General features: G+C 42.7%; 1 protein-coding gene across 2 annotated transcripts in view; it reads right to left on the bottom strand.

The window, feature by feature from the left end:
* The window catches only part of pak1 (p21 protein (Cdc42/Rac)-activated kinase 1), an 80692-nt gene that overhangs the window by 23903 nt on the left and 32156 nt on the right, over positions 1-24633 (bottom strand). Inside the window, exons 1-3 of one of the 2 annotated variants that reach the window (XM_084063767.1) lie at positions 16053-16175; positions 13662-13881; positions 4046-4140 (exon numbers count right to left, since the gene is read on the bottom strand). In XM_084063767.1, coding sequence (XP_083919893.1) covers positions 4046-4140; positions 13662-13854 — 288 coding nt within the window. In that variant the 5' untranslated portion in view covers positions 13855-13881; positions 16053-16175. Of the gene's footprint in view, positions 1-4045; positions 4141-13661; positions 13882-16052; positions 16176-24633 lie in introns of those variants that run through there. The other variant, XM_084063766.1, reaches the window with a different exon arrangement.

Below are 24633 nucleotides of genomic sequence, written 5' to 3'. Positions count from 1 at the left end.
GGGCAGAAACATCGGCACGTTTTGAGCTTGTAGATCTGATACTTTTGAATTAGAATCCTGAAAAGTAACAGTTTTGGTTATATGAGGTTTCCACCCGATAGAGACGTAGTGTAGGGTTTAAGTAATTACTGCAATCGTTCGTTTATGGATGGATGACGTAATATGAACACACACACACACACACACACACACACACACACACACACACACACACACACGCACACACACACACACACACACACACACACACACACACACACACACACACACACACACACACACACACACAGGCTTCCTAACTACAGAGGTCTAAAGACGAAGGGATGTTGTCTCGTTGTCACAACTGGGTCACTTTGTCTCTCTCTCTCTCTCTCTCTCTCTACTCGTCTGTTTCAGCCCCATTGTACAGCGCAGCCCTCCATTTAGAGCTGTCACTCCATCTACTCTTCTCCTCTCTTCCCACCTTCTTAATCCATCCATCCATCAAACCATCCCTCCTACTGCCCATCTATTCTGTTCATCCCCTCATCTGTCCCTACAATCAACATCCATCCATCCATCATCTTCCTGCGTCATGTTCTATTGGGGTCATTATTAGGTCAGGACATTATCATTGCTTTCTCTATCACATTGACTTAAACAGAAACGACAAATATGTGTGACTCTGTGTGGAGTGTGTCCAGTGCTGCCAGATTCTGTGAGAGAAACAACAACCGGGTCTAGGAAAACAAGCGACTATGGGCCAGATGAGCACTTTAAACATATGCATCAGCTATTTGAAAATGGACCGATCTACAAGCTCACAACGCGTCGCGATGCGACGCATTGTGAGCTTGTAGGTCTGCTATTTTCAAAACAAATCTTGGGGGGAAATGATAATAAGCAGATCTGGCAACACCGAATGTGTCCCAGATTACAAGAGAGAACCCTCAGTAGCTCAGTGCATGTTGTCACGCGATAGCACGCCCCCCCACCCCACACACACAGTGTCCCCTGGCTGATGCTGATTGTACTCTGTACGATGGTGACGCTTGTCCAAAACTGATTTCAAGTGGAGTAAAGCTAAATCAAACTGAAAGTTTGTATGACCAAGTCCTAAAGTGCGATTCGTGAAACAGTGTGTTCCAACACATTGACTGCCAGAATTATTTTCACTGCCTATTGTTATTCATGCCAGAGATTTTTCAATGGAAAAAAAAAAGTTAACAAGGAAGTGGATGAGAGTAAAGATCTTCAAAAATTCATATCTCCTTGGTCTTTGTGTCAAATAAAAAAAAAAAAAAGTAGAAAAAAAAAAAAATGTTTTGCTAAAAACGAGTTAACTCGTTTTTAGCAGATCTTGGCACTCAAGTGATGAAAAGCTAAAAACGAGTTAATTCGTTTTAGGCATTCAATGTGTTAACACAATATGTAACATTGTGATGTTTTAGTATATATAATATTGTTCCTGCTGTTCTACATACTGCCAGCAAGCAACACCGTTGTACCGTACGAGGGAGTATAAATGAAGTTTAAAACAGCCTAGTCAGTCAGTCAGGTGCCTTCACTCAGTGAGCTAAATAAGAGCTCTTTTGTCTAATTACATTATTTACGATTGCTTACTCATTAAGTCGTTTAAGATTATAAACAAACACTCACAAACACTGGAACACAAGACACAGACACTCCCTCACTGACCCACTCTCATGCGCACACTTAACTCACATTCAGTGGAACATACAGTACAAAATATCACCGTAGGCAACTTGTAACAACACACACAGGTTTACTATTTGTACTATACTTGTGTGTGAAGACATAACATTTTTTGAACAGCATTGAAAATTGCTGGAAAATAGGGGAAACTCTTAACCACAACCCTTAAGCCTAACCCTCTAATGGCTTAATTCTAACCTTAACATTTTTGTAATTGTAAGCCTCTCCAACGTATTAATGTATATATATATATATATATATATTTTATTTTTTTTACCATAAAACAACAATTTCTCTTGTTATAGACATAGTCTACCCAATGTGTATTTTTTATATTCTACTATACATTTAGGTCTATTGTTCGTATTCTACTATACATTTAGTCCTCACAAGTATAGTAACACATCACACAGTTCCTGAATCTCACTGTCTTTAGGGTTTCTAACATCATGGCAACTAGGAAGTCTCAGACAGCGACTACCTTCAAGATTCCCCCAAAAGTTTGTAACACGCGTCTTTCCTTTGTTTTACTTGTCGTAGCATGTGCACCCATTTGTACTGCAAAACAAGCACAGAATGTGTGATAATAAGCTGCAACCCGCTAGCTCTCCGCTTGCGCTCAAACATTTTTGGACAGACAGAGACCGACTCGCACACAGTCACACCTGGCCTGAGTCAAATTAATTTAGACTGAGCTGGGTGTGACCAGAGCCATTTAACCCATTAACCCATCCGATTCTACAAATGTCTTCCCAACAGTATTCTGAAAAACGTATGTTTCTATAATCAGTGGTGCTCAAACTTTTTCATGTCAAGCACCTCCAAAATGATATGTATTTGGCCGCTGACCCTCATCTCAAAATGTTTTGTTCCAGGGACCCCCAGAAGCAAAGATTTCAGTTACAAATGTTCGCTTTAAAACAATATATATTCAAAGATTTGCACACATTTTCACGATCACCTCCGTTCACGTCATCGGACCAGCCTTCTACAGAGCCTTCTATTGGCGAATAGTGACAAAGCCCTGAACTGGAAGTTTACGGAATGCACTGGAGTCTATGAGCGTTTGTCACTATTTCGAGTTTACATGAACCATGTGACCGGTGCCGTTTTCTGCCCCCGAGGTGACGCAACTCTCTAATACAAGGCTCTGGGTGTGACTAGACACCTGTTGTGCATCCAATTAAAAGCCTCTGGATGTATATTACATGTGTGATGCTAAAGGCAAAATGAAAAGGTTTTTTTTCACGCCCCGGCTAGAGCATATCCGTGGTCACACTGGAGATATGATTAACAATAGATGCCAAATAGTTTGCAACCCAATCTGTGTGTTTTTAAGTCAAAAATCCCAATCAAAAACAGAATGCAGGCCCTGCATAGGGTGATCGCCACGATTATTTGGCACCTTACATTTTATGGAATGTGGATGCATTTCATTTTTCAGGGAAATAACATTGCGTTTGAATGGACTGAGCTCTACCACACGCTGTAGCTGTTTCCTCACAAGAGGCACAGAAATACCCCGGAGCAGCAGAACACATTTGTTGGGTTGCAGAGACAATATGGGTTTGCTGGTCATCAGAGGGAATTGAAATGTCACTGACTGTTAATAACTCTGGTGGACAAAAGGGCCCGCCACAGGCCTAAGCAAGCAAATGAAATGTACTGGGATTCTCTAAAGATACCGTTACTGTCGGGCAGAAACCTCGTTATCGCCATATTTTAACTATTTCTGTATTTTTCTTTCCTAAATGAATGGACGAGTTCGTCATACTAAACTTTCTTACAAAAAGTAGCAAAAATATTTGCTTCACAAGCTCTGTAGATCTAACCTGATTAGCAGACTGCCAATTCAGTGGAGTGGGCGGGGTCTATGGTCTAGACTCTGGACCCAGGCTACTATAGATCTGCTTTTTATTTTGTGGTTTAGTCTGTGAGTCTTAATGAAAAACAAGAACTTGTGTGACTAAATAATAGCTACATTGGATCCACTGAAACACAGGTTCTTTTGTACATTTACTGAAAAGTAACAGTTACAAGGTTTCCACCCGATAGTGCCCATAAGTAAATGAAGGCTAAAGCACCTTACACACCGGGGGTGAATTTTTCATGCAAATTATACGTAATTTTTTTAAACCTTATAAAGTCAATGCAAGCTTACATGGAGCGAAAAAGCGAAAAAGCGTCTTTTAATTATTCGGAACGAGTCAGAATTTTGCGTATATTCGCATATTCGCCGGTTTGTAATGACCTTAAGGCTTAAAATCCTGTAGTCTGTACATGCTTTAAGTAAATGAAGGTGATGCATGTGCGAACACACACACACACACACACACACACACACACTTACGGTAAACTCCCCGGTGACAGCGTCAAAGCCAACATGGATGGTGTGTTCAAAGTCAGACGGTAGAGAAATCTCTGGACGCTCCTTCTTCTTATTGGCTGAGAGAAAGAGAGAGAGAGACAGAACAGAACGTTAGCATACATCTTATTGGCTGAGAGAGAGAGACAGAACTGAACGTAAGCATACATCTTATTGGCTGAGAGAAAGACAGTGGAACGTAAACATTCTTCTTATGGGCTGAGAGAGAAAGAGAGAGCGACAGAACGGAACGTTAGCATACATCTTATTGGCTGAGAGAAAGAGAGAGAGAGACAGAACGGAACGTTAGTATACATCTTATTGGCTGAGAGAAAGAGAGAGTGGAACGTAAACATTCTTCTTATTGGCTGAGAGAGAAAGAGAGAGAGACAGAATGGAATGTTAACACTCTGAGCAGTCTTTGAAAGTCTGCATCTTCTGAAATCACACTTGGTGTTTTGATGAAGCCAGTGGCTTTAACCACATGAACCCTAGTGTCCCTAGGTGAACATCCAACGAATGTTTGCTTATACAGTAGATTTGATGTAGAGGGGGAAAAGGGAGTAGATCACGTACAGAGCCCTGGGGGACTCCGGTTAAAGCTCTCATCCTGAACAGTGAACACCCAGAACACTCTGCTGTGTAATCAGGATGAAGATGGTTTAGGAAACGACTAGCAGGTATTCTGTGAAACCTTTAGTCAAAAAAATCCCACATGCCCTTTGGAAAGCCACAGTAAGAATCCTCAGTGTTCATTCGTACTTTTTTGGGTAATTTTTCTATTTTCTCAGACTCAGAGTTTAACACAGGATTGTACCGTGCATCAAAAGATCCACATTTGTTTGAGTGACTGATTTTATGATTTCTTTGTTAAGGCATTCAGAGAAAAATTGCAGAGAGAAATTCAGCAACAATCTGATGGATAATGGCACCTTTCATATCTATGTTCTAACTGTGTTTTTTCGCAAATGAATGCCCTACTTGACCATACTACAGCGTCACACAAAAGAATCAAAGACACAAACGTATCAAAGGTAGCAGATCTACAAGCTCGAAGCGCAGCTCGAAGCGACGCGTTTTGAGGTTGTCAATCTGCTACTTTTGCCATGTTTGAATTTGAATCCTGAAAAGTAACAGTTTTGGACATATGAGGTTTCCATCCAACAGAGACCATATCTCCTGAGACTCTACCCCCCCTAAGATGGAAGACAAACAGACAAACAGACAGACAGACAGACAGACAGACAGACAGACAGACGGTGATTTGTTTAATCTATTCAACCACAAGGGAAAACAACGGGTGTGGGTATATTCATGCGCATCTGTTGATGCATGTAGTGCATTATACACACAGTAAAACCCAGAGTGTTATTTTAACACTGAGAGTGATCCGTTACAGATCCATTTTTACACTCTGCACGCGCTACACTCAGCAGTATGGTGCCGTCTACAGCATTCATTTGCCGGCTGTCTCTCTCTCTTTGTTTCTCTTCAAGTCTGTCACACCTCCTTACCTCTCTCTTTCTCTGTTACTCTCTCACTGTTCTCTCTATCTCTGTCTCCTTCCATGTCTGACCCACCCCTCCTCCAGTGTCTCTATCAGCCAAGCAAGCCCCTCTTTTCCTCTCTCTCTCCGTCACCTCCTCCCTCCCTCGTCTCTTCCCCTATCTGTCTCTTCCTCTCTCTCCTGCGCTCTCTCTCTCTCTCTCTCTCTCTCTCTCTCTCTCTCTCTCTCTCTCTCTCTCTCTCTCTCTCTCTCTCTCTCTCTCTCTCTCTCTCTCTCTCTCTCTCTCTCTCTCTCTCTCTCTCTCTCTCTCTCTCTCTCTCTCTCTCTCTCTCTCTCTCTCTCTCTCTCTCTCTCTCTCTCTCTCTCTCTCTCTCTCTCTCTTTCACTCTTCCCCCATCTGTCTCTTCCTCTCTCTCTCGTCTTTTCCTGTCCTGCACCCTCTCTCTCCTCTCCCTCTCTCTCTCTCTCCCTGTTAATATTCTCCTTGCAGCCGCAGAAGCAGCTGTTCAGGACAGGGGTCAGGGTCAGGGGTCAGCTGCCATTAAGGGGTTAACGGCCACTAACGAAGAGCTAATGAGCTACTAATCAACACCGGCACACAGTCTACTTTGAAATGGGAGAAAGTGTGAGGCAATGAGCATGAGCGTGTGTGTGTGTGTGTGTGTGTGTGTGTGTGTGTGTGTGTGTGTGTGTGTGTGTGTGTGTGTGTGTGTGTGTGTGTGTGTGTGTGTGTGTGTGTGTGTGTGTGTGTGTGTGTGTGTGTGTGTGTGTGTGTCGTGTCATGTCTGTCTTTATAACTAATGAGCTTCACCTTTGGTGTGCACCGGGCAGAGTTCCAGTCATTATATCCCAAATGCTTTACTAATAATATGCTATATGCTAATTTCACATTAAAATCCATGGAAGTGCAGGAAAACAACAGATTGTGAGCAGCCTGGCCCAGCCAGACATCAAGATGTTGTTTGAAACTTCAACCTAGGACTCGGAGACTTGCCAAACACTATATCGTATATTGTTACTTTTCAGGATTCAAATTCAAAAATATCAAAAGTAGCAGATCTGTGCCACGTTTCGAGCTTGCTGACCTACTACTTATGCTTTTGTGTGACGCTGTAGTAAAAGAAAACACGAAAAAAACAAAACGTTTGAATATGGAGATAAGAGGTATATAATGCAGAGGGTTCCCAAACATTTTCAACTCAACACCCAAAAACTGAAATTTGTCTCCACCAGGCCCGAACGTACAAAAATTGTATTATGAATTCATCACTTATAAGCCCTATTTTTAAAATAGTGAAAATAGCCATTAGCCAATCTACAAGCTCACAATGTGTTGGATAATAATATATAAATAGAACAATTTTACATTTTGAAATCTTTTAAATTTTTTCTATTTAACCCCAGCATCCATATTCCGGGGGGAACAAAGAGCTATGGCGTAGACAGAAAAAAAAGAGGTCCAAGTACAGAGACAACTCGGGTCCAGTTTACTAAGTCTTGAGGTAAAAAAAAAAAGAAAAGAAAAAAGAACAAGATATTTACTCACAACCCATAAAAATGAATCAGAGAGCCATTATGTTTGGGATGCTTTAACGATAAGATATTCTCCAAGAATGTAGTTAAAGCTGCACTATGTAACTTTCCTCTTCTACCCTGGATTTGAACCCGGTTTCCTGCGCAACTGCTGACATGTTTACCATTGAGCTAATAGAGCCTGCCTGCTTGCTCAGGGGATGACTTTAATCCTGTGTCTAGGTGAGATATGACCTTTGACACGATCCAAATGTCTCAATAGAAGAGCAGGGAGACAAAATACAACCACCCCAAGTGTATAAGTTATATCGTGTACTCTACTATACAGATTGGACAAAATGACATTTTATTCATAAATTAAAGTTACATAGTGAGGCATTAAATAAACTACTGCAAATGGAGCCAGAGAGTGAGACTTCTTTTCCCTCCTTTTTACATTCAGGGTTGCCAGATCTGCTTATTATAAGTTCCCCACAAGATTTTATTTGAAAATAGCAGATCTACAAGCTCACAACGCGTCGCATCGCGACGCGTTGTGAGCTTGTAGATCTGCTATTTTAAAATAGCTGATGTATATGTTAAAGTGCTCATGTGGCCCATAGTTGCTTCTTTTGGGCTGGTTTTCCTAGACCTGGTTGTGCTTGTTTCTCTCACAGAATCTGGCAACACTGCCTGGTACACCTCCACCCACACACCACACCACAAGGTTAATGCTGTTCAATTCATTACGCTTGTTTTTCTATGCTGCTTATCAATATGCTGCACATTTCTATCTGACGTGCCAGCTGGCCTGTTGTGGCTATAGAACATTAATTAACTTTATTGGTATCATGGTATGGCTTTGTATATTTAAGTCATTCGTCTGTATCTGCCCTTTGAAATTCTTATTTACAAAGCCTAAAAGGTAAACATAAATGTATTTTTTATGTACATGTCCCCAGGTTCAATGCCAAGAACACAATTAAATAATTCATTTATTATTTGTATGAGGATTAATCATCAACTATTTTCCATGATCGTGACAGCCCTACTCGTAAGACCTCGACAGACCACAAGATTGATGTTGTTCAAATCATTACGGTTGTATTTATATGCTGCTTATCAATATGCTGCACAAAAAAAAAAAATCACACCCAGTGTGAAGTGAGCGGTGCTATTTATGAGCGAAGTTTTAAGTCAATTTCATCATGTGTCTCGCTAGCCAATCCTTATCCTGAATACTTATCCTGCAAAGATACGTATTCATTTCAGACCCTTTGCTGTGACACACAGTGATGGAAGCTCACTTTTAAAAAAAAATCACACCCAGTGTGAAGTGGGCGGTGTGGTCACAGTGGTCATCACAGTGGGTGATTCACTTAAAAAAAAAACATAAATGTGTTTTTTTTAAGTGCACAGTCCTATTTATAAGACTTCACATGTGTCATGTGTTTCACTAGCCAATCAATCACAGTCCTGAATAGAGTCAACCAGTGTACAATGGTGGCCAATCACGGTGCAGGGTTAGGGGGGTACAATGGTGACCAATCACAGCGCAGGGTTGGGGGGTGCAATGGGTGGGGGTCCAAACCTCACATATAGGGGCGGTTGCACCGCCCAAAAATATTTTTTTTTAAGTGAGTGGTAATATTTATGAGTTATTAATTTCGTCATGCGTCTCGCTAGCCAATCACAGTACGTCACAGCCAATCAGCCAATCACAGTACAGCGACAGGCAAATTTTCACGACGGAAAGAAAAACTTTCGCCACGGATGGGTCCCAAACCCACTTATAGGAGCGGCTACACCGCTGAAAAACTGTTCCAGTGACAAAAGAAATGTCCTCGAGCCAAGCACTGAGTCCTGGCTGAGAGCCAGCCGCTAAATATCTAGGTAAATGTAAATGTAAATTGCTTGGTGAACCGACTTTCCCCTCAGGGCAATATAACTGGTAACATTGTAATAAGTAGATAATAATGTGATAATTATGTGGCGATGATCTGAGATTCCCTCACTGACACAATAAGGATAAGGCGGTGTAGAGACAACATTATTAACTTAACACACGAGGGACATACATACAGAGGAAGACATACGGGAGTTGTAAGCTAGATTAATGCTCTCTATTTGTTTTAGGGTTTTGCTGAGCAGGTACAGTACAGTATAATGTACTGTATATATATACTGTAGTCCAGCACGGCACTGCTACCAGGGTTGCCAGATCTGCTCGTTATAATTTCCCCGCAAGATTTTATTTGAAAATAGCCGATCTACAAGCTCACAACGCGTCGCATCGCGACGCGTTGTGAGCTTGTAGATCGGCTATTTTCAAATAACCGATGTACATGTTAAAGTGCTCACGTGGCCCATCGTCGCTTCTTTTGGGCTGGTTTTCCTAGACCTGGTTGCTTGTTTCTCTCACAGAATCTGGCAACACTGACTGCTACACAATGCATACACAATTCACATTCTGGGAGCTGCCCAATAGAACCACAGTCTTCTACTGCTAGTCACTGGGAGCTGCCCAGTAGAACCACAGTCTTCTACTGCCGGTCACTGGGAGCTGCCCAGTAGAACCACAGTCTTCTACTGCCGGTCACTGGGAGCTGCCCAGTAGAACCACAGTCTTCTACTGCCGGTCACTGGGAGCTGCCCAGTAGAACCACAGTCTTCTACTGCTGGCCACTGGGAGCTGCCCAGTAGAACCACAGTCTTCTACCGCTAGTCACTGGGAGCTGCCCAGTAGAACCACAGTCTTACACATTTGGCACCTGGGAGTTTCCCAGTATGAGCACAGACTTCTAGTGTTGGTCACTGGGAGCTGTCCGGCACAACCTAGATCAGTGGGCTAAGGGTCAATTTGGCTCCGTTTGTACACACTCAGAGTTAAATTAACCCCAAGGTCCCTCCCAGGCCCAAAGGTGGAAATCATATAAACATTAACAATCAATCGTTTAGCTGGGGGTCCCCTGGAACCCCTAATTTTAAGAAGCAGTGATTTAAAGTGAAACCAGACTCACTGGTTTCTTTAGGCTTTAGTCATTATCAGGATACTTTTTAATCCTGTAGGATTGATCAAGCTCTGCTAGTTCTGGATGTGCAGCTGCTGCTGATGAACTCACTGCGGCATTACCTTCCAAACCCTTCCCATCTTGTGTCACACAAGATTTTGTATAATAACTATTTATCATCCAAATTGGGCAATGATATTGACAAATAATGAAATCTACGGCTCTTGTGTTTTGTTAAAGTCTGACGGATGTTGACATAAAAAATCTTGTTCTCCAATCATTTTGGTACAGACAGTCTAATAAATAGAAGATAGCGTACAGTTATGTAGACTGCTATACAGTATGCACCAGAATTATTCCTTTGTTAGAATTCCCAGAGCTGTTGTTGATGATGTTGCTGTTGGTCTATTTTTATTTACAGTCTTAATGTAATCAGGGAGGGGCTGCTGCAGCTGAGCATGCATGATATTCGTCACATTAATGTCCTACTGCTACACATTCAAACATTCACACACATCCAACACCTGCTGACCACTGAGAAGATCCACTAGCCTATTAACCCATTAAGACCTGGAACGCATCTGTGTCATTTTTTGATTTGAGCTAAAAAGCATTATTTTACACTTTGGCTATTCAAAAATAGCAGATCTACAAGCTCGTAGCGCGGCACTTAAGCTTGTAGATCTGCTATTTTTGAAAAATCGTGAAAATGTGTGCAAATCTTTGAATATATATTTTTTTTAACTCAAATCTTTGCTTCTGGGGGTCCCTGGAACAAAATATTTTGAGCTGGAGGTCCGCGGTCAAATAAATATCATTTTGGGGGTCCTTGACATGAAAAAGATTGAGCACCACTGATATAGAAACGTACGTTTTTCAGAATACTGTTGGGATTTAGGAGACTGATTGTTGAATCGACTTCAAGTCTTAATGTGTTAAGACCTGAGGCCGGTTCTACAAATGCCTTCTAAATCAGTAGTTTGCACAATTTCGCGATTAAAAAAAAAAAAAAAAAAATAGCAGATATACAAGCTCGCAGCACGGCACGAAGTGACGCGCTGTGAGCTTGTATATCTGCTATTCTTGAACAGCCAACGCAAAAATCTAAAATGACACAGATACTTTCCCTGTTTTAATGGGCTAGAACAGTGGTTGTTTAGTGTCAAGGACCCTCAAATGAACATGTATTTGGCCAAGGACCCCCATCTGAAAATATTTTGTGCCAGGGACCCCCCCCCCCCCCCCCCCAGAAAGATCTGTGTTGGTAAAATGTTTTCAAGTTATTTTCAAGATTTTCTTTTTAAAAAACAGCAGATGTACACGCTTACAACACGTTGCCATGCAACACGTTGAGGGCTTGTAGATCAGCTATTTTCAAATTGCCGATATATATAGAGTTGAAATGGTTAAACTGATTTTTATGCTATGTTAACAACTTTTTCTGAGGACCCCCTGGAACCCCCTCAAGGACCACTTTGCAAACCAATGCACTAGAAGATGGTTCAGATGTTCAGTGCCTTGCTTAAAGTCATGCTGTGTAACTTTTTAATTTGAACATAAGTTATTTATGATATAATCTTTCAGTCACTGGTATATTTTTCACATTGACCATTCCACATGAATGTGTTTTTGACAAACACTTTATCTAAACACTATTGTTAGTCACGAGTGTCTGCCCCCGACACGCGCACTGTCAAATTGTACCGGAAATGTATTGATTTATTTTAAAGTTAATACATACCGTTTCTGACATTGGTGTTGCTGCTTTCCAAAATATCCTCGGCACTAGGACCCTGCGGCATTCGTTTTGGGGCGGTACTTCCGTGGTTTTGTTTTGAACTGAATTCTGGGAACCGCAGTTCTATCAGACCATAGACCATAGATGCTGTAACAAAGATGCTTATTTTAGGAAGACACGCAAGTCCACGTTTCGCCACTAGGTGCGAAATGGTACACAAAATGGTCTCCCAACCAAGTGGGCGCCGTCTGGCGTCAGATCTCACGAACGTCCCCTATGATTCCTGTTGGCAGTGGTGTAAAGTAAATAAGTACATTTACTCTACTGTATTGTACTTAAGGACAATTTTGAGGTATGTTTCCTTCCAATGTTCAATACTTTTACTTCTACTCCGCTACATCTCAGATTCAAATATTGTACTTTTTACTCCACTACAATTATTTGAAAACTTTAGTTTTGTAGATTTTGATTATTATTACAAATCATACATTTTCCACTTCAGCACTTTATATACTTCGGCTATTTGAAAATAGACGATCTGCAAGTTCACAACGCGTTGCGATGTGTTGTGAGCTTGTAGATCTGCTATTTTCAAAAGATTTCTATACATTTTGAAAACTTGTGAAATGGGATATTCTGCGTGACGAGTACTTTTAGTCTGGTACTTTTGAGTATAGTTTGATGCCAACACTTTTGTACTTTAACTCAAGTAAATTTTGAATTCCGGAATTTTACTTCCAACAGAGTATTTCTACCGTGTAGTATGAATACTTTTACTTAAGTTAAAAAAAATGTAGTACTTCTTCCAACACTGCCTGTTGCTGCTAGATCTCACCAGCGTGAGTTTCTGGGACAGAGAAAGGTCGATTTTCTCCTGATTTGTCTCTCTGAAAAAAGCCCTTTTAGTGTCAGAATGTTCGAGAAGATACGTTTCTTATGAAACTTTTAGCTCAGTGACCGTGGGGATAAAGAACGGGTCAGAAGCTGACAGTGTTCACGTCCACTTCTCCCATTGGAATTAATAGACTCATAACCTACTGTATTTCTGGTCTCCTAAAGGGAGACAGCAACCTACGTCACACAGACACAGGAGGGAAAGTGGAGCTGGCGTGTCTCGCTTTTATATCGTTTGTCTTGGACTGCGATGACGACGGAGCCACCAGAGCAGTCGCCAAATAGACTACTGAAATAAATGCTACACGGTATGACTTCAAAAAGGCACGTGACTGTTGGTTTTTGAGGTAACGTAGACGTAGAGCAGTGGTTCTCAACCAGTGGTCCGGGGACCACCAGTGGTCCTTGAGGGGGTTCCAGGGGGTCCCCAGACAAATCAATAGTTAGGAACCAAATTGGACCTTGTTAGGAACCAAATTGAACCAAATGGACCCTAACGGGTCCATTTGGTTCCATTTGTACACTCTCAAGAGTTAAATGAACACCGATGATGATACTACTGTGTAGATTGGGACCCCCGAGAAATCAAAATCAAAAGAGTCCCTGGCATATCTTTTCAAATGGGGGTCCCTGGGCTAATATTTGTCAATTTGGGGGTCCTTGACACAAAAAAAGGTTGAAAACCGCTGACGTAGAGAACAGGGAAACCTATTCCCTTTCTCTCTCTCTCTCTCTCTCTCTCTCTCTCCCTCATGTTTATTCCATCTATCATTGAGTATTGATCAGGGGCAGAGCTCTCCCATCTTGCACACCTGCACACGCACACACACACACTCATTGGATTACGCCCTTTCAGCCTCAACTGAAGATTGATTGGTGGGTGTGGCCACAAATCTATACACGCGCACGCACACACACACACACGCGCGCGTCTCTTACTCTTGTCTCCTCCTCCGGTCAGGATGGAGCGTATGGAGCGGTCCTTCTTCTTCTTGTCCTCGGGGTTGGGCGGGAGGGGCTTGGAGCCGTGGTTGAGGGGGGCGGGGTCTTTGTTGCAGGAGCCAATCATGGTGCTGGTGTTCCTCATGGGCGGAGCTGGGGGCTTGTCCTCTACCTCCCCATTATCAGACATCTTGAGCTAGGTGCCACCCGGCTGCTTCTGGAAACCAACCAATCACAGACGAGAGAATATAGGATGAGTGACGTTTGTTTTTACTGTGGCACTTGATTTGGCAATGTAGTTCATTTGAATTTAATTTAATTGACAGGGAACTCCATTCAGAGGCAATGTAAATAGAACATAAAACGAAAACAAAAACAATATTATCAAGGAGAAAAAGAAAAGATAATAATAAGAACTAAGCTCAATGCCATTGTACCTACACATATATAACCCTACTGGGTTATATATGTTAGAGCAGCCAGAACAATCTCTCCTACACGTCTCCCTCTCAGCTTTCCTACTGTTTGTCTCTCCTACACTGTCTCCCTCTCAACTTTCCTACTGTTTGTCTCTCCTACACTGTCTCCCTCTCAACTTCCCTACTGTTTGTCTCTCCTACACTGTCTCCCTCTCAACTTTCCTACCGTTTGTCTCTCCTACACCGTCTCCCTCTCAACTTTCCTAGCGTTTGTCTCTCCTACACAGTCTCCCTCTCAACTTCCCTACTGTTTGTCTCTCCTACACTGTCTCCCTCTCAACTTTCCTACTGTTTGTCTCTCATACACCGTCTCCCCCTTACAATAATAATGCATCCCATTTATATAGCACTTTTCTTGGTACTCAAAGTCGCTTTACAGGAACAAGCTAACAAAAACTAAGCTTTCCTAACTGTCTGTCCCATCTACAATGTCTCCCTCTCAGCTTTCCTACTCTCTTCCTCTCCAACGCTGTCTCCCTTAAATTAAAACGTGCAGAGGGGCGTGGCCACAGCCCACTCACGTTAAAAATAGGACTTTGTGTCAATATGGTTAGAGTAATAGAATAAGAGACTGCCCGGGTTCTTAGTCAACTGTCCCACTGACATAATGGCCCTGTACTGTCACACCCTGCCTGACAGACACACACACACACACACACACACACACACACACACACACACACACACACACACACACACACACACACACACACACACACACACACACACACACACACACACACACACACACACACACACACACACACACACACAGCACCCTACATCTTCTGTCTCCCAACTAATGACATCCTGAATGAAAACAGAAATAGAGATAGAGAGAGATTAAAATGAAACAGATAAATAAAGAAAAGATGGAGATTTTCCATTTGGTCACTGAGGGCTCTGTTTTATCTATAAACACACACACTCAGCACCTTACTCACTGACCTGTGTGGGGGAGTGTTTGTGCGTGCGTGCCGTGCATGTGTGTGAGTGTGAGTGTGAGTGTGAGTGTGTGTGTGTGTGTGTGTGGTCGTGTACGTACTGAGTCAGGTCGAAATGTAGTGATGTGGAAAGAGATAAAGGAAGCCTGATCACGCACTGCAAACGCACAAGCACACACACACACACACACACACACACACACACACACACACACACACACACACACACACACACACACACACACACACACACACACACACACACACACACACACACACACTCTCTCTACACACCTACAGGTAACTTTGTATAATTATGCAGCTGAGAGAGAGATAGATAGAGAGAGAGACGGAGAGGGAGAGAGGGAGAGAGGGAGAGACAGAGAGAGAGAGACAGAGAGAGGCGAATCATTCAGGACCTAAGATAATAACTGTTTTTAGAAGAACACACACACACACACACACACACACACACACACACACACACACACACACACACACACACACACACACACACACACACACACACACACACACACACACACACACACACACACACACACACACACACACACAGCCAACTCATCGTGCTGAACACTCCACTAGACACAGTTCTCCCACAAAGAGATGGTATCTTTCTCATCACATTTCATGTCAATCTTGTCATATCAGTATTAATTTGATCTGTTAACAGTTAATTATAATACTATTACACAGCAGCTTCAGAGCACAGCCACTAAGCTCTCCAATAAGGAACCAGAGCTTATCAGCCAACAAGAAGATCAAATAATTCAATCAAAAGTAGTCAAGGGAAATGAATGAATCCCATTCCTAAAGGTCTGATTCGGTGTGTGTGGTGTGAGTCGCACGGCAAACGCATTGTGAGCTTGTAGACCGGCTATTTTCGGTGCACGACAAAAATAGTCCTGAGTTTCCCCCACAAATCAAATCAAAAACACACTTACCTCAACAGAGACAAGCCTGCATGCCGCTTCAGAAAACACAAACTCTACTGTATGACAACTGCACTGTACTGTTCTGGTCTGTGAGCTGGAGATAATAAGAACTACGCTGGATGATGATGTGTTGTAGAGTTGTGTGACTGTTATGCACCAGTGTGTGAGAGTTAGGAGGCGAGAGTGTGTCTATGTGTGTGTGTGTGTGCGTGTGTGTATGAGAGAGAGAGAGAGACAAGTGAGTGTGTGAGAGTGGAGAAAGTGAGTGTAGGAGAGAGTCAGAGTGAGAGATAAGTTGTGTGCCGGTCGGCCTTTTCTCTCTCTCTCTCCCTCCCTCCCTCCCTGACCCTGTGATGATGTCACACTGCCGTGTCACAGGTGAGTCACACCGGGAAGTGGGAAGGGTTTATGACACACACACACACGCACACACACAATGTACTAATTCACTATGGATGAATTCAAACTTACACACTCAGATATGAATACACACACACACACACACACACACACACACACACACACACACACACACACACACACACACACACACACACACACACACACACACACACACACACACACACACACCATCAGTTTGCAATGTGAAATACAAAACCAGACCCAAACATAGACAGACAAAACGGTTATTGTTGAGTCTGCTGCACACGTGTAACATGAGCATGTATGGTCTGACAAACACACCTATACACGCAAAGTCATACAAACAGGGTCCACATAACCACAGTTGTTCAGAGCCATCATCACACCCACGACCAGAAGAAGTCTAAGCAAGCACACACACACACACACACACACACACACACACACACACACTTTGCAAACACAAATCTACTTCACAGGCACACAACTGACTTCACACGCAGCTCTTGTGACAAAGACAGCAGCTGGTCCCAAGGTGTCTCCCCCCCCCCCACACACACACACACACCCTTTGCAGGAAGGAGCTGTAATTACAGGGTACCACTGTCACCTGCTTGGTAAATGGGTGGTACCCCTCATCCACATGTGCGCGCACGCACTTAGCACACGCACACACACACACACACACACACACACACACACACACACACACACACACACACACACACACACACATATGTTTTTTTAACCTTTCAGGAACGTTTCATTATTGCATTGACTTCTATTCATTCCATATCCCCTAACCATAACCATAACCTCCACTGTAAAATCTAATTGGGCACGCCAGTTTTTTCTCCAAATGGACATGCACATCTATAAGCTCAAAACGCGTCGCATCGCGACGCGCTTTGAGCTTATAGATCGGCTATTTCCACTTTTAATATTTATTTTTATGTATAAAGTCATTAGATATGTGTTATTTGTCATATCTGCCCTGTGCAACTTTTGTTTCCGAAAGCTAAAGGCCAAACAGAAATGTAATTTTTATTCATAACGTTCCATTAATTCTCAACGACAGAAACACAATTAAATCGTTAATCGCAATTATTTGAGTGATAATTAATCGTCAACTTAAGTTTGTAATCGTGACAGCCCTAACATTTAATGTGTCCACAAATGTGACCTGTCAACCACACAGCTGCTCTATCTATCACATACATAGTATTAGTAAGGATATTGATTAGGGTGGCAGACGGTGACTCAGGACGTAGAGCAGCCATCTTGGAATGGGAAGGTTTATTAGCTTAACCTTTAACTCTTTTATTTGTCTGTTACTGTATAGTAGTTGTCTTTGGTAACCAAACCACTTGTCTTAAACCCCAGCATACGTTTTCTGGGGGAAAACTTTAGCAGAAAATAGCAGATCTACAAGCTCTGCTTGCTATACAAGATCTGCCATTTTCTGATGAAAAAGCAGAATCAGTCGCCGGTATAAAGCCCTGAGGTACTCCGGTCAACAAAGTATAGGGTTTAACCTATTAAGACCTGGGACGCATCTGTGTCATTTTTTTGATTTGAGCTAAAAAGCATTATTTCACATTTTGGCTATTCAAAAATAGCAGATATACAAGCTCATAGCGCGGCACTCCTTGTAGATCTGCTATTTTTGAAAAATCGAGATAATTTGTGCAAATCTTTGAATATATATATTTTTAAAGCGAACATTTGTAACTAAAATCTTCGCTTCTGGGGGGTCCCTGGAAGAAAATATTTTGAGATGGGGGTCAGTGGCCAAATACATGTCAATTTGGGGGTCCTTGACATGAAAAGGTTTGAGCACCACTGATATAGAAACATACGTTTTTTCAGAATACTGTTAGGATTTAGAAGACGTCTTTCTCTGTAAGTGATGTGTTGAGTAAATGTGTTGTGTTGTCAGTGTAGTGTGTGTTTGGTTTAATATGTATTGTGTTATTTGTTTATTTATGTATTGTGTGATGACAAAAGGAATTAGCGCCAAGGACTAATAAATAATCTATCCATCTATTCATGCTGATCCCTTCCAGGACTAACAGAATCTATCTATTGAGGCTGATCCCTTCATCCCAGACAATAACTCACCTTCAACTGAACCCTGCATACACACACACACACTGGCAGCATCCTAGCATTGAGCCTGGCACATGCATGCACACACACACACACACACACACACACACACACAGGCTCATGCAGACAGACACAAAGAGAGCTACACATAGGTGCACACATGCAACCACCCACGCATGCACACACACAAACAGGAGGTCTCATATTTCAGACACGGCTGTGACAGTTTTCAGCAGAAACCCGTTATCAAACAGAACCCACCACACACACACACACACACACACACACACACACACACACACACACACACACACACACACACACACACACACACACACACACACACACACACACACACACACACACACACACACACACACACACACACACACACACACACACACACACACACACACACACGATGAGTAATGTGTTCAGACTGTCAGGGATTTTCCTGCTTTTTCTACCTTTATTTCTACAACAGCAACACAGCCCTGTCTGATCCAACCACTCTGTTAGCGAGAGAGAGACACAGAGACACGCTCTGTGAGCTTATAGATCTGCTATTTTTGATAAATCTATTTCAATCTAATTCAAATAAAAAAATATGTACACAAATCTTCTCTTCTGGGAGTCCCTGGCACAAAAACTTTTGAGATGGGGGTCCGCAGCCAGATACATATCAATCTGGGGGTCCTTGACATGAAAATGTTTGAGAACCACTGGTCTAAAGAGCGTGAAGGAGAAGACAAGGGGGCGAGTGAGAGACCATGCGTGTGCACACACACACACACACACACTCTTTATGTTGTGTGGAGCCTGCGGTCTGTGTTAAACCTGGTGGAGGCACATCCCAATTAACCACATCAGACAGACATGTGACTCCACGTCAGTCAGTCACACACACACACAGCCAGCCAGACACAGATGACTATTATAACCACTGCCACACACACACACACACACACACACACACACACACACACACACACACACACACACACAGTATACGTACAGTATATACAGATGCAGATGGGTGACAAATTACAGTAACAACCTGAATAAATGAGTTGAGAAACCTAACAAATGCATTATGCGTACAGATGGACTGTGTGACACAATTAAACAATTTAACTTCCTATCACACAAGTGACATTTACATTTCGACCTATCCACAAGTTTCCTAGGTCGTTGTGGGCATCACTTCCTGTCGATTTGATCAGGTATCAGTAGTCTCACGTAGCCACACAACTATTCCACAATCTCTGAATGCTACTGTAAATGGAGTCTGGAACTACAACTCCCGAAATCCGAGAGAGGAAGCTGGCACTTCCGTTCACGAAAATATATTTTAAAATAGCTTTACATTTTACTTTATAATTTTCATTTCTGCTAAGCAGCAATCTAAATATACTTAGATGATTTGTATTTATATCAGGATAAATTTGCGCGACTGTTAAGACGAAACGGAAGTGAGGAGGAGGCTTCATATCCGTTATCCGGTTTATATTCTAATCATGATCAGAGCTTCCGAGTCCCAGACTGTATGACCGGAAATATTTGAAAATTGTGGGAGGCAACAGTCTGGCCACGCGAGACTAAGGTATCAGGGATCAAATGGACAGGAAGTGATGCCCACAATGCCCTAGGAAACTTAGATAGAGAGACATCAGTAAATAGTGGGGCTGGGCAGGGCAATTAATCAAAAGGTATATCAAAACCTGTATTCAGAACCAATAGCTGACTTGCAACCGAATCATCGACACGTTGTGAGCTTGAAGATCTTCTATTTTCAAGAATCGTTCATTAAATCGTAATCGAGCCAAAAGTTTGAAATAATCGTGATATTGATTTGAAGTCAATCTCGGAACCCAGAGACACACTGAAAAGGAAAAACAGCGACCTCTCGTTCCTCCTCAGTGTGACTCTGGGACAATGCCGACGCAGCACATGTGCGCAAGGAAACGGGGTTTAAGTCTGCCTTCACCGCTCCACTTCCGGTGGTGAGCTTGCATTTTCATTCCGACTAGATAACATTTCTACACGGAACACTAACACCACTTCTCCCAGAGAACATGGATCGTTTTGGTTATAAGCCCACTTGTTTCTATGATGAAAGAGTAAGTTCAAATGTGAATATCTTTCCGTGGTTTTGTCTGCTCCGCGGACGCTATTGTTAAATTAGTTTCGGCTAGTTTCGAGTAGGGAAGGACGACGGACACGTGAATCCCGCCCACTACATTTGATTGGGTAAAGCGCGGCCTGCTTCCTGATCTGAAGGCACGCCCACTCCCACACAGTGTGCACACGTTATGACGAACCTTCAGGACAGATTCCAACGCAGTGCAGAATCTGTTCTTGAGAGATTAGCCTATAGTAAATAGGTTTGGAAATTGTAGTCCAAAGCACACATTCAATGACGTGACGCTTGTGCATTAGTTTGATATCATGTAAGAAAAAACAGAAGAACAACTGTTTATCGGGTGAGAATGTCAATGAAGGACATGATGTGTCAGCAAGAACAGTCTGTCAACAACTACATACTGTAGAGAGGGATGTTACAGCAGGGTTGCAGGGTAGAAAGTAGAAACCTCTCATTACAAAGATGAATGCACATTTCATAGTTAAGTGGTGCAAAAAAACATAGGCACTGGTCTACAGAGTTGTGTAAAAAAGTGATATGGTCAGATGAGTCATCCCTTCACCGTATCCTCCACAAAGTGGGCGAGCGCGCATGTGTAATAATAACCTGTACATTGAAACCATAGGATACCAGGAAAACAATGAACCTACTGTAACAAAAAAATAACACCGCTATCTGAAAAAAGATACATACATTTTGGTCTAGAAAAACAAGTCTACAATAAGTAACAAAAACATGAGAACAAATAACAAAGTTCTTTGGTATGTCTGCATTGTCGTCATATCTGGGTCAGTCGCTAGCGTCAATCAAGGGAGGGGTATGGGGAGAGTGAAGTGCTAGGGCAGGGTTCCCCAATAGGCGGCCTGCGGGCCATTTGCGGCCCGCGAGAGGCAACTGTCCGTTTAAAAAACTGTTTAAAAAAAATTTTTAAAACTTTTTTTTGGGGGGGGGGGGATTTTTTATTTTTTTTAAATAAGAAAAGTAATTGGGGAACCCTGTGCTAGGGGCTGAGGTGAAGTCTGAAGAGGTGAGTCTTCCGGTTATGGTGTGAGTCTGCAGTTCTAACTGCAATGGGGAGCTTAATCCACAGTTTGAGAGCCAGGAGGGAGAAGAGTCTGGGACATGCCGGGTGTTTTAGGCAGTGGTGGTAAAAGTACTCAAGAGTTTTACTTAAGTAAAAGTATCAATACTGCAATGTAGAAGTACTCCGTTGCAAGTAAAAGTCCGGAATTCAAAATTTACTTGAGTAAAAGTACAAAAGCATAGGCATCAAGATGTACTTAAATTACCAAAAGTAAAAGTACTAAAATATTTGAAAATAGCCGATCTACAAGCTCACAACACGTCGCGCTGCGACGCGTTGTGAGCTTGTAGATCGGCTATTTTCAAGTAGCCTATGTATATAAAATAGGGCTAAAGTGGTTAATGTATGTTTCATAATATAATAATTTACATCTGAAAAGTAACTAGTAACTAAAGTTTTCAAATAATTCTAATGGAGTAAAAGTACAATATTTGCCTCTTGGATGTAGTGGAGTAGAAGTAAAAGTATTGGAAATTGGAAATACTCCAGTAAAGCAAAAGTACCTCAAAATTGTACTTAAGTACAGTACTTAAAGTTGTACTGTGCAAATTTCAAAAAAACGATTTTTAGCAGCCTCTGCTGGTCATTACCGTCACTGCAGGCCGTTTGTTTATTACTGCGTTACCCAGAATTCCATTAGTTTTCACCAGAAGACGGAAGTGTTTCAAAAAGCGTTCTTTTAATTGTTTTATACGATCTGTGGATCGTTTCTCTTAGCCAGTGGAGCTTTAGTTACCGTGAGCTGTGTTTTCTTTTTCTGTTTTTTTTCGTTCTTCAAATCATACAATCTCTTAAAATCAGCGTGAGTTTCCTTTTGTTATTAGCGCGGTAGTTCCTGGCCAAACAGGAAACCGGTGCATTCCGCTTCCATTTTCTGGCCAGATGACGTTATTATCGCGGGAACGTCAACCCCGACCCCGTTCAATAGAAAATAAAATATATAAATAAAAGGCTTTAGGGGGTGAAATTCATGGAGTGGGTGTTGTGAAACATTTGCCACTCACAAAAGATATACAATTTAACTTTAGTTTTATTGAAAAAGTTACCTAGCATTACTTTAAGTAAATGTACCTAGTTACTTTCCACCAATGGTTAGGTTTACGCCCACCTGGGCGAAACACCAGAGAATGAGGGAGTCCCAGCAGCATGCCATCCACTGTCTCCAATGAGAGTTCCTCCACACCTCCATTCAGAGTGGAACGGGGTCGGCCACGCGAGACCTTTACTACTGTACTGTACTGACTGCAGTACAGCTGTCATGCTGTTCATGAGAGCTGGAATTACACCGCAGGCACGCATGCACAAGCAAGCAAGTGCACGCACAGACACACACACACACACACTCGCGCGCACACACACACACAGAGGGTGATTACAGGGTGTCAGGGAATCACAAATTGTCAGGGCTGTCATGACGATCCATGCGTTTCACCGCCCGAATTGATCATTTTCCCTTTCACTGCACCTCTCTCTCTCTCTCACCATCTCTCCCGTGTAGTCTCTCTCTCATACACACACCATCTCTGTTAAGTCTCTCTCTCTCGCTCTCTCTCTCTCTCCGGGTTGACCGGGATCCCTCAGGGATCTATACTAGTGTATTTTCTGTTATTGTGGGGAAGGCTTTCGCCAAAAATAGCCGATCTACAAGCTCACAACACGTCCCCACAATCAGTAAGTACCATCATCACGTTCCATCTTCATGAGTTCCTGTCCTGAAGGATCGAATTACCTCTTGTTATTGTACGTGGGCACCTGGATCTGACCTACACAACTGTATTTCAGTGAAAAGCTAATACAATATAAATAAGAGAAGAGAACAAGAAATCCAGCATGGAATATAAATATAAATATATGAGCATCTGCGGGGAGCACCACCTTTCAGTTAAATTATTCTGCAGGGGAGCAGACTGTCCTCCTCTCTCTTTTTAATTGAAAGGAAAAATGGGGGGGGGGGGGGATTCTAGCAGAAGCAGCTCTGATGTGTGTGTAAACCCTCAGTGTTAATGGACCTGGAAGGAAGGGGGTCTCTTCACTTATTGTTCACTTGCAATAAGATGTAGATGTGATGAGATAAAAGCATAATGAAAAAAACAAAATAGAAAATGCATGCAGCATCTACTGTATGTGTGTGTGTGTGTGTGTGTGTGTGTGTGTGTGTGTGTGTGTGTGTGTGTGTGTGTGTGCGTGCGTGCGTGCGTGCGTGCGTGCGTGCGTGCGTGCGTGCGTGCGTGCGTGCGTGCGTGCGTGCGTGCGTGCGTGCGTGCGTGCCCCTGCCTAATGAGTGCATCTGTCATGCGATCATTTCCAAAGACAAGATAGACAGCCAAGCAGTCTCAGTCGCTTGCACGCACGCGCGCACGCACACACACACACACACACACACACACACACACACACACACACACACACACACACACACACACACACACACACACACACACCCCTACACACACCTCCATTAGATGAGTAAGTCGATTGGATTTCATTTCTCCTCTTCCACCTGACATGTTCCCAATCACTACACACCAAGAACCAATCATATATCCATCTAGCACTCCATCCCTCCACCTCTCCTCTCTCCATCTCTGAGGAGCCAGAACAAAATTGCACTCTTACACCTTTATAAGATGTAACAACCTTGAACCCTCCACCATGTGTCTGTCTGTTGCATCCACACGCGCGCGCGCGCAGCCGCGCACACACACACACACACACACACACACACACACACACACACACACACACACACACACACACACACACACACACACACACACACACACACACACACACACACACACACACACACACACACACACACACACACACACACACGAGAGGATGTTGTTGTTTTAATTGTTGACTCTTCC

This window comes from Gymnoscopelus microlampas (genome assembly GCF_963454915.1).
Source record: "Gymnoscopelus microlampas genome assembly, chromosome: 8".
Taxonomy (NCBI): domain Eukaryota; kingdom Metazoa; phylum Chordata; class Actinopteri; order Myctophiformes; family Myctophidae; genus Gymnoscopelus; species Gymnoscopelus microlampas.
Note: the sequence above shows the minus strand (reverse complement) of the source record. Positions and strands in the feature narration are given on the sequence as shown.